We start from the raw sequence: 11,555 nt of genomic DNA, 5'->3' as shown, positions 1-11,555 counted from the left end.
GCGGTATATAAAGCGAAAGTTGATGGTAGGGCTGGCAGAGGAAGACCGAGAAGGACTTACGATGATCAAATTGGAGATGTCCTTAGAAAAGGTTCAATACGATCTACTCTGAACCGGCGTGCGTGTATGAAGCGATTGATGAATGTGGAGGAAGCAAGAGAAGTGTGTCAGGATCGAAGCAAATGGAATTCTATAGTCTCTGCTTACCCCGGTGGGAAATAGGCGTGAGTTTATGTATGTATGTATGTATGTATGTATTGCGTGAGTCTACATACATATACTCATGCCTATTTCCCACCGGGGTAAGCAGAGACTATGTAATTCCATTTGCTTCGACCCTGACACACTTCTCTTGCTTCCTCGTCATTCATCTATCGTTTCATACACGCACTCCGGTTCGGAGTAGATCATACTAAACTTTTTCTAAAGATATCTTCAATTTGGTCAATATGCGTCCTTCTAGGTCTTCCTCTGCCAGCCCTACCATCAACCTTCGCTTTATATACCACTTTCGTAATTCTATTATCCTTCATCCGCTCTACGTGTCCAAACCAATTTAACATTCCCTTCTCAATCTTAGTGACTATAACGTCTTTTTCACCATATCTTTCTCTTATCCCACTGTTTCTCACTCTATCACTCAACTTCACACTGCAGATGCTACGCAAAGACCTCATTTATACGTAACCAACTCTAATAGCGACGATTTCCCCGATCTCAATGCACCATCCCGTGAGCTTGATGCATCGGGCTGGATAGATTGAATAGTCCTAATAACCGCTGTAGAGATAGTAATATTTGTACAATGGTACTGATTCCCGCAGACACCATCTAAATTCGTTATTCCATGCTAATACCTTATAATAATCATCACCCTTCAATTATCCCGTTTTTCACAGGGTACGCTTACCTAACCTGAAAATTGGATAGGTCCGGCTTTTTACATAAGCGATTTCCTGTCTGACCTTCCAACCCGCGAAGGGAAACCCAGCCCAATACAGGTTAGGTCACATACCTCCGAAAATGCCGAAAATGTATTTCTCGGGAATGTGGGTTTTCTCACGATGTTTTCCTTCACCGCTGTGCACGTGATAATCATTTATGATCCAAACATGAATTCGAAAACAAATTCGACGGTCATTAATTAGGGTTCTGGCCTACTTCAATTACCTACAATAGTTAAATTAGAGGTACTTACAGTAAATTACATAAATAAATAACGTATCTCTCAGTGACATTATATTTTAAACACAATGTAAGTATACAACGACAATCATCTCTTCTAATCTAGATATACGTAGGTTTTACTCAATTGGCAATCAATTTTTACTGTATGTTGCCGACTTTACGACTTCGTCAAATTGGAATATGGCTCATAGATATGGAACGTATGTTACAAAGAACATACTGGCCGACTTGAGAGGAACAAAAGATACATCAGAATACATAAACTCGTTACCCCCGTAATCTTTGTTGGGGTGGACAGATCCGCAAGCAAAGGAGTAGACAATTTGTAGGGATTGCTGATACTTTTGTGATCATTATTATTTTCTTTGAGGAGCTCGGTGGCGCAGTGGTAAACGCGCTCGGTCTGCGATTGTTGAAGTTAAGCAACTTTCGCAAAGGCCGGTCATAGGATGGGTGACCACAAAAAAAAAGCTTTCATCTCGAGCTCCTCCGTGCTTCGGAAGGCACGTTAAGCCATTGGTCCCGGCTGCATTAGCAGTCGTTAATAACCATCAATCCGCACTGGGCCCGCGTGATGGTTTAAGGCCTGATCTCCCTATCCATCCATAGGAAAGGCCCGTGCCCCAGCGGTGGGGACGTTAATGGGCTGATGATGATTATTTTCTTTAAGCTCTCGTTTGTTGGAATGCAGATCTCGACTTGATTGTGTCTGCACAATGTAAAATCTATTGTGTCTGGTATCTCGGCAAATGAGAGGTTAAACTCGGTTATTGTTACAAAAAAGTTATATGACTCAATACTTAACTACTTTATAAATTAGACATTACATTCGTGAATCACTGTTTGTCATACATGGTGTAAAGTAAAGTGAAGTAAGAGTAAGACGTTGTTAGGATCTGAAATAAAACAATCACACATTTAATACAGTAAAGTACTCAGTTAACTGGGTGAGAGCTCTCAGCGCTCCCATTTGTCCGATCAAGTAGTGAATTCCATCCGAGAAAAAACAAGCAGTAAGTCAGATCAGTAAATATCTGTTTTAGAAATACTTTCTTGCCATTATACAATTTGTCAGTGACATCGAAACGAATACTGAGGAGGATGATTCAGATCATGATTCTGAGTTAATATTAAGTGGAACTTTCCGTCGCAAAATTCATGCTTTTTTAAGTTTTTTAAATTATTTTCAACTCTATATTTTATCTATATATGAAAATTTTAGTCTTTGTTTAAATTATTTTCCGTTCCTTACTTTTGCGAATGAAAATTCCACTTGAAGTCAATTCGGAATCATGGCCTAAATTATCCTTCAAAGTTTTCGTTACGATGTCATTAACACATTGTATTTTATTTATGCTATTAGTTTATACACCACTGTTTACCACTTCGAGTTGATTTTATATTATGTTATGTAATATAAAGTACTTAGTAAACAATATTGTTGATTTGTATTTGCCCGGACTATTTGGGACCACTGAGTGCTCTCAAGCAGGAAAAAGCTTTTCTGGAGTAACAATACTTACAGATGTATATGTGTTCATAGTTATATTTCGAAATTTCAACGCAGTAAAGTAGAGCGGCTTTTGTGACCTGTTAACAAATATAAATACATAAAATATAAGAGATAGCATTTAAATAGCCTACTAAATACGTGATGGCCTTCTTCAGAGAACACGTAACTTACATCGTAGTGTGTCTGGTTGGAATCTCTTTATGAGTCTGAAGTCACATTTGGACAATATATATACAGGGTGTTAGTGACACCGTAACCAATACTCAGGGGTATGATTCAGACCATGAGTTGATATCAAGTGGATTTTTCTGTCGGGAAAAACATGAAAATTTTAGTCTTTTTTTTAAATTATTTTCCGTTCCATACTTCTGCGACGGAAAATTCCAATTGATATCAACTCAGAATCATGGCCTGAATCATCCCTCAAAGTTTTCGTTACGATGTCACTAACACCCTGTATACTACTAGCGACCCGTTCCCGGCTTCGCATAGTACATTTATTTTTTAAGAGTAAATTTTAGCAGGGATCTCTTTTATTTCATTAATAAATACAGTCTATGTTACTCAGGGATAATGTAGCATTCAAACGGTGAAATATTTTTTGTAATCAGCCCTGTAACTTTTGAGTTTATTCAATACAAACTAAAAATATTTTTTCCTGTTTATACAAATGCAAAAGTACATTACATATATACATACACTCACGCCTATTTCCCACCGGAGTACTTAGAGACTATGGAATTCCATTTGCTTTGATCCTGACACTTCTCTTGCTTCCTCTACATTGAACAATTGTTTCATACACGCACGCCGGTTCAGAGTAGATCTCTTTATACACGTGTATTTATAATATTATAGTATAGATTTTTGGTATACTCTTGTTATAAGTATACACGTAGGCACGGGATTATAGTAATTACTTATATGCAGATTATATTGATATAATCAGAAATTGTGTACTAAGTATGATTGATGGTGGTTCAGCTAGGGAGCATCATACATAGATAATTTATGTATGACTAAAGTTACAAAATTGAATTTCTAAGTAATTGTGTACCTTTGAAGCAACAAAAGTAGTAGTCTTCGGCAGCGAATGTTGCTTCTATACCATCGACATTCGTAGACAGCCGCGGCAACCCCTATACTCTGTTTCAAACATGAAAATATATAAGAGATAGGTACTATGTAACTTTCACGAATGGATCCACTTCTAAGGAAGACATCCGTTGATGTATGAAGATCAAGTTCCTAGGAATATAATATACTCACTACTGCTAGTTAACGGCCTCTGTGGTCCAGTGGTTGAGCGTTGGGCTCACGATCCGGAGGTCCCGGGTTCGAATCCCAGTGGGTATGTATTGCAAAAATCACTTTGTGATCTCTAGTTTGGTTAGGGCATTACAGGCTGATCACCTGATTGTCCGAAAGTAAGATGATCTGTGCTTCGGAAGGGACGTTAAGTCGTTGGTCCCGGTTACTACTTACAGGTGTAAGTGAGTAATCGTTATATGAGCCATGTCAGGGGCCTTTGGCGGCCCAATAATAACCCTGACACCAGGGTTGCTGAGGTGATCCACCTCTCAACCCACACGATAGAAGAAGACTGCTAGTTCAAGCTAATTATTTAAATTTTTTACACATACTTACGTAGTATTAAACAGAACAACCAGTTCAGTACGATAAGTGATGTATTTCAATAAAGATAATATTTTATAATAGTCTATAAATGTGCGGTAAGAATTAGATCTGTAAAAGTACGTAAGCTAGTGTTGTGACGTTCATTAGCATAGTGATGTCAGTCAATACTAGGTCGATCGATTATTTTCTATCTAACAATATATAAGTTCACGACTATGTTATCCAAATTAGGCTAAGAGGTACATCTATCGCAAGATGGACTAATTACTAATTCTGTATTTTTTACACTAGATAAAATATAGAAATATAGATAAGTAAAAAAAATATGAATGTATTAACATTTTCGATGAAAAATATTATCAAACATCTATTAAAATACTTACAGCTTTGTATATGTCGTCAGCGTACCAGCAAAGTATACCCACTTGCGTTAATGCAGCTCCCAGGAACAATTTATTGCTCATGTCCATCCACGGCTCTAAAAGCTGCATATAAATAACTCCGATTACATTATTGGTTCATATTTACTAATATTATTTATTTATTTATTTTCGGAAAACCAACAGCTACTTTAAACAATATATACATATAAAATAACACATAACGAACATTATAACGAATACAATACATAATCTACACAATGCATGGAGGACCGCCTTTGTGGGAAGTCCATACACCCACGAAGGCGCGGGCCCACAGCGGCGCATGCGTGCTCGGGCACGCGGCGCATTTTAGCTGCGTGTATTAATTTGCGTGAGTTTATATCAACGTGGGTTTACGAATCAGAATCAGAATCATTTATTCAACGTAATTATCATGGATAAAATTGTTGAAGGTCAATGTAACATTTTTGAATTTACGTCATTTCGCAAGGTGTTATGGCTGAGGAGAAGAAATGACAAGAAACTGCAACAGCAACATATCTTTTAAATCAATGAGGGTACAAGGGTCATTACAAGTTATTTATTAACTACAGGAACACATTCAATACCAGACATTTTTATCATTTAGGTAGTCATTAATCTTATAAATAAGGTTTATTACATAAAATAAGCTTCAGATGAGCTTTAAATTTATTTTCTGACAAATTTAAAATATTATCTGGTATTTTATTGTAAAAAAACGTATACATAATAACCCCAAAAAATATGAATTTAATTAACTTAATCTAGAATTATAAATAGCAATTTTAATTTTTTTTCTTGTATTGTATTTCACAGTTTCTCGGAAGGAAAGATACATTTTTACGTATTAAGTACATACATGATGATGATCTCTCCGACCGATTTCGGCCATGGCGACCACTTCGACTCCTAGTGAAACGGAAGCGGTCAGGTACGCAGGATATATTAAGGTGCGCAGACGCAAAACGAAGTACATACATAATGTTTTCATAAATATATTGACTATAGCAAAAGGTGCAAATCAGATTCGCCAAAAATATCAGATACGTCAGTTACCAACGTCAGCAACGTATTCATGGACTCCAGTGGAAACGTAAACAAGCGTCGACAGCGTTGTGCTATGTAACCGCCTATTCGAGCAAGCCACGCCAGTATCAATGACGTCATTTCATGTGTAGCCTCTCCGTGTGTTGCAGTGGACACAACCACATATATTTTCTTACAAAGTGCGCCACAGTGGCCGCGCGCCTTAATGCTCTTACTGTTAGAAGTTTGAATAAAAGTTCGATACTCCCCTTTATCGCAAAGGCCGGTCATAGGATGGGTCACCACAAAAAAAAGCTTTCATCTCGATGGTTTAAGGCCCGATCTCCCTATCCATCCACAGGAAAGGCCCGTGCCCGAGCAGTGGGGACGTTAATGGGCTGATGATAAAACTCCCCCTTATCATAATCACCATCGTCCTTGGCCTTGGACCCAATTACAAGGGGAGATCCCCCCATTAAAAAAAACATGTAAATAGCTTAAGTACATACCACTATATTGAAGACAACGCAGCAGATATTAATAGAACTTAACAACACATTGATGAGATTCACCATTGAAAAGACTTCTTCTAAATCGTCCTTGTAGCTGAGGAAATAGAAAATTTACATAAGAATAATGACTTCCATTTATTTATTTATTTATTTGTACACAATAAAACAGACACAAGAAACATACAAAGAAAACAGATAGTACAGGCAAGCTTATCTATAAACAAAGAGATTTCTTCCATTTATCTATACATACATAGGTCGTGATAAGTTTGCCGTAAGTGTGAAAAGATGTGAGTACCCAGATCCGTTTTCGGGCTAAAGTTACAACTGGTTGCAAAGCTGGCGTATATCACTTATATTTTTTTTTTAAATTACTTAAGTACCTTATAAGCCGTTGGTGAATTTTAATAACAGAGACTATTTCGTCGAAACAGTCGATGTTCGTAGATTTGTCGTCTGTCAAGACCGGCGTGGGACCTAACTTGTTTATACCCAGATTGCGAATTTTGATCTGGAGGAATCGCAACAACATCGTAATATTACTTGCCATTGTCGTAAACATCATATCAGACCCTAACATTCCCCAGACGGACACAAGACCTGAAAAATAAATTATCTGTAATTTTTTCCCGAACCATTCTTTTAAATTTATTTATATGGGGACATTTTCGAAATCACTTTGTGAGACTGTCCTTTGTTTGGTAAGGACTTTTCAGGCTTGAATCACCTGATTGTTCGAAAAAGTAAGATGATTCCGTGCTTCGGAGGGCACGTTAAGCCGTTGGTCCCGGCTATTAGCCGTAAAAACACCTCTATCAACCCGCATTGGAGCAGACGGTGGAGTATGCTCCATACCCCCGACGGGTGACTGAGGGGAGGCCTGTGCCCAGCAGTGGGACGTATATAGACTGTTTATATATGTATATTATGTTATATTATCTCTAAATTGTAAACTTCATTAAAATATAATACCTATAGTCTTCGTTTTGTAATGACAAAGTTTCTACGATTTCATGGCTTTTCTTACATACAAACATAAATTCACGCCTATTTCCCACTGGGCAATAGGCGTGAGTGTATTTAGCAGAGACTATGGAATTCCATTTGCTTCGATCCTGACACACTTCAATCACATCACTTTTCATGGCTAATCAACAACTTCAAATAACACTTTCACTTTTTTCATCATTTTTGATGGCTTTTCTTAGTACATACATACATAAACTCACGCCTGCAATCCCTAACGGGGTGGGCAGAGCCACAAGTAATCAATGACAACTTGCAGCCACTGTTGGTGATGTCGTAAGTTGGATATGACGAACCTTATGGTGGTAAGGGATCAGCCTATCGCCCATAACATTAGTCCATCATGTTAGAGGAGGAGGTTTCTTAGTACCCAGTTTTATAATATTCATTCATTTTAATCCAGGTTTTAAACCTAGTGCCAAACCTGTAGTATCTCTAGTTTACGTTGTAATAATGCGGTGTGGTTATAAGTAGCATTTTTACTTGTATAGTTTATTTGTAAGTATCAAATATATAAAATACCAAATATTCTCTTCCAATAAACTCCTCGTTTTCGTATATTTTGCTAGTTTGGAATAAATCTGGTTTGCTGGACAGCGTTGGAACATAAATTAATACTTTGCCGTGTCAGCTTTATGTACAATTTGACCGGTATGCTGATATATGTTAATACTATTTTATGTAATATATTCTACCGTATTTTTCTCTGTGCTACTGTGTTATATTTATTTATTAGTTATAAATAAGATAATTACTAAAATTAAGACTTATATATATGACAATAATTGTATGTAGCATCTACAAATTAGTTATTTATTTAACATAACATTAAATTAAAATTTTTAAAAAACCCCGATCAAAAAAGTACTCAATTATTACGACAAAAGGTTAAAACTCTAAATCCTATAAAAAGCAAAAAATAACTTATCCCATATATGCTTGCAAGCAAACTGAGCGTGTAACTTTCCTATCACACTTAACAAACGACCTGATGACCTTAAAGACCTGAACCGATTTCCATCAAACATAGCTAAGAACACTCTCGACTAATATACCTTCCAAACAAAAAAAACCGCATTTCAATCGGATCATCCGTTTGGGAGGTACGATGCCACAGACAGATACATATACATTTACACAGACACGTCAAATTTATAACACCCCGTCGTTTTTGCGTCGGGGGTTAAAAACAGTCTTTAATTACCTTTTATTGACAAATTTGAATAAAATATTAATTAATTAATAAAATACTTATATATGAATTTACTTATACGTGTGTGAATACGTATTATTTACTTACTTACCTGAGAAAGCTTCGTAGACAAATATGAATTCGTGATATCCAGGCTTGGTTTTGTCAAAGGGATAGGTGGCTGCCCAAACATAGCCGAGGTCAGAAGGTACATTGCGAATTAGTCGGTAAACGTGAAGCATGACAGGCGTGACAGCGTACATTGCGCAACCAGCGACATTCCATATCATGTAACCTTAAATAAAAACAACATAAAATAGTCTCTTAACTATATTCCAATTGGGGTAGTCAGAGATACATCCATTGCAAGACGAACTATTAAGTACCCACGCATCACCAAGTTTTTTGTTAGACAAACGTGGGTGAATATTCAAATGTGCCAAGTTTGGTTCCGACGTGAAAAAAGATAGTTCTAGCTACGAAGAACAAGTTACCTCGTAACTAGAACTATCCTTTTTCATGTCGGAACCCAATTTTTCACGAATATGATAGTTCGCCACCAAACTTGGCACATTTTGATATTCACCCACGTTTGTCTGAAATTTTGATATTCACCCACGTGATAGGTGGTGAGCCGTGTCGCCGTCTATAAATATTCGAGTCACTAACACACTATGTTAGTGAACACGGCACTTAAGATCAATTGGAAACTCATTAGTGCAAGTTTGGTACCGGAGTCCAGAGACCGGCCCTTCCAGAGAAGTAAGCTAATGTACCACAGGACCACAGTGACTGAACTTACTAATAACAAGGGGGAGTACTAATAAGAAGGGTGTTAAATAATTCCTTACTCAATTGTCCAAGACGAAGTGCGTTAACACTCCGTCGTTTGAGAGCTGCGCCTTCTTCATCCTCGACGTTCACTGGCCACAGCTTAACCAGCTCGTTTACCACCTGCCTAAACACAGGCCGCTTGAGCCAAAGTATCAAGCATTTGCATAAGCCTGCAAGTAAAACAATTATAAGACTTTCAGACACGAAAGTAGAGTTTGCCAAAGTATTATTAGCTATGCGGGTTGTTAGTTTCAATGTACCAATAGGATAATGCATGAAAAATATACCTAATATTTCTGTACATATTTCAACTAATTAATAATATTTCAATTACCAAATACGAGTACAAGAAAGTGTTTCCTACATTTTGAAAGGCGTTTCTAATAGAATTACAGGATAATGGTGCCTATTCAGGCGGACACAAAATTAACCTAATTTCAGTTAGATAGCGCTTAATAACTTACATTCATACATAAACTCACGCCTATTTCCCATCGGGGTAACCAGAGACTATGGAATTCCATTTGCTTCGATCCTGATACACTTCTCTTGCTTCCTCCGCATTCATCAATCGTTTCATACAAGGACGCTGTCATCTTATATTTACGATATGTGCAAGAAAAAGCAGCAGGGTTTAATCCTGCAAAATTAAGATGGTGGTTGCCCGAATCGATACCACTGAAAATGCTCACCCATGATGCCATATCCAACGATATGTAAGCTGGCAACAAATTCCGCTACCGAAGTTGATCCAACGAGTAAGCTGAGAACGTATGTGAACTCGCCTGCTATCAGCCCGACCAAGGCGCTGATGGAGAAGATATACAACGCAGTAATCTTCAATTTACCCATAAAGGTACGCGGTGGGTCATCTATGAAAGATATGCCTATGCAACGGGAACAGAAATTGCACAATTTCAAGGTTTCGTACACTTCGCGCCGACTCGTATTCACATCTTCTAACATCGTTGAAGCCTTATTCTTCACTCAATAGGTACATACAGTCGGTCCTTTTTATATAAGTCCGTTCTTATATACATATTTTATTAAGAGAAACTATGGACAAACTTAGCGAAAGATTTGTGACATAATAACGGGTTATATTTCCAAATTAAAAATTTATTGGAAGCTAATAAGCAAAACTTTTTTGGAGTATTACTTTTTACGATCATATCTTTTTAATATTATATAGTTTTTAGGTTTGCCGTCCAGTAGGCAGCCAGGCGGCGGGAAAAGGCAATGTAAATTATGTGGTTGCCTTGAGTATCCGTCCACTATAAGCAGCCACGCAGAGCAGCCCTAGAGCCCCGATACAGCAGTTTCGATAAGCAACTGATATAATATCTACAAGATAGGTAGGTGCTTTTTTGACTTGACTTATAGTAAATTTTCCTTAACTACTTATATATTCGGGGATGACTCGTAATACAAGCCCGTAATCTTTATCGGTTTTTGCAGACGCGACATCACAACTTGCCACAATTAGTACTGAAGTTTTATTTCGGATGTCGTGTTGAATCATCACAGATTACCAGTTCGCGGCCTCAATATAGCTCATGATGCAGCATACATCGGTAGCCTGTAATTCACATTTCTAAATGGAAGCCAACTGCATTGGCAGCTTAGCGCACGATCGCAACCGCAGACAAATGGGCAGCTAAACCAGGCCATACATCTAGCCAAATGAGAGCGGAAAACGCTGAATATTCAGTTTCAGTCATTGCACTCACCATTTTCCTGCTAATTGGCTATCCAGTTGCTGCCCTGATGTGGCCATTATGTATGCAAAATGACTTATCCCTGGACGTTTATCCAATCATGTGCGACATACATAGTGTACCGGAATGCTGTAAATCTGTAATATCTGTATGAAAAATGTGTTTGTTCCATATTAATTATGTCGTCAGAGATGAAAATTGTAACATAAAAATGTTCTTTGATGTGTAATACCATTGACTTATCGATATATTTAGACTATTTTGATAAGATATTTAAAAGTGTCGATAAAATGTATGAAGTATTCTACATTAGATCTAATTATATATTTCCATCCAAATATATTCTCGAAGAAGGTAGGTAGGAAAAGCTGAACGAAGCGAGAGAAATACTACAGTAGTAGTATTTTATTATAATTTATCCCCCTTGGACCGTATTTTGAATCTATAATATAATTAATGCCAATTACTATTCGCATGTTACAGTCTGTTGATTACAGTCGACTT

At 37.3% G+C, this 11,555-nt stretch overlaps 1 protein-coding gene across 1 annotated transcript; it reads right to left on the bottom strand.

Moving 5' to 3' along the window:
* Positions 1 to 2,024: 2,024 nt before the first annotated feature.
* On the bottom strand, positions 2,025 to 10,299 carry LOC126382282 (odorant receptor 4-like). Its single transcript, XM_050032098.1, has 9 exons — positions 10,026 to 10,299; positions 9,351 to 9,503; positions 8,612 to 8,794; positions 6,665 to 6,881; positions 6,279 to 6,375; positions 4,723 to 4,824; positions 3,759 to 3,847; positions 2,712 to 2,778; positions 2,025 to 2,084 (listed from the first exon to the last, which is right to left on the bottom strand). The coding sequence occupies exons 1-9, from the start codon at positions 10,297 to 10,299 to the stop codon at positions 2,025 to 2,027; spliced, it is 1,242 nt and encodes a 413-aa protein (XP_049888055.1).
* Between the last annotated feature and the right edge of the window lie 1,256 nt (positions 10,300 to 11,555).

The sequence above is a fragment of the Pectinophora gossypiella genome, chromosome 3, assembly GCF_024362695.1.
Source record: "Pectinophora gossypiella chromosome 3, ilPecGoss1.1, whole genome shotgun sequence".
NCBI lineage: Eukaryota > Metazoa > Arthropoda > Insecta > Lepidoptera > Gelechiidae > Pectinophora > Pectinophora gossypiella.
Note: the sequence above shows the minus strand (reverse complement) of the source record. Positions and strands in the feature narration are given on the sequence as shown.

Excerpts from the sequence above, each read along its gene's own strand:
- LOC126382282 (XM_050032098.1), bottom strand. The coding sequence starts at position 10,299 with ATGTTAGAAGATGTGAATACGAGTCGGCGCGAAGTGTACGAAACCTTG. Across the intron at positions 6,882-8,611 it reads TGTCTACGAAGCTTTCTCAG|GTCTTGTGTCCGTCTGGGGA; the intron begins GTAAGTAAGTAA and ends TTTATTTTTCAG. Across the intron at positions 4,825-6,278 it reads GCGTTGTCTTCAATATAGTG|CTTTTAGAGCCGTGGATGGA; the intron begins GTATGTACTTAA and ends ATTTATATGCAG.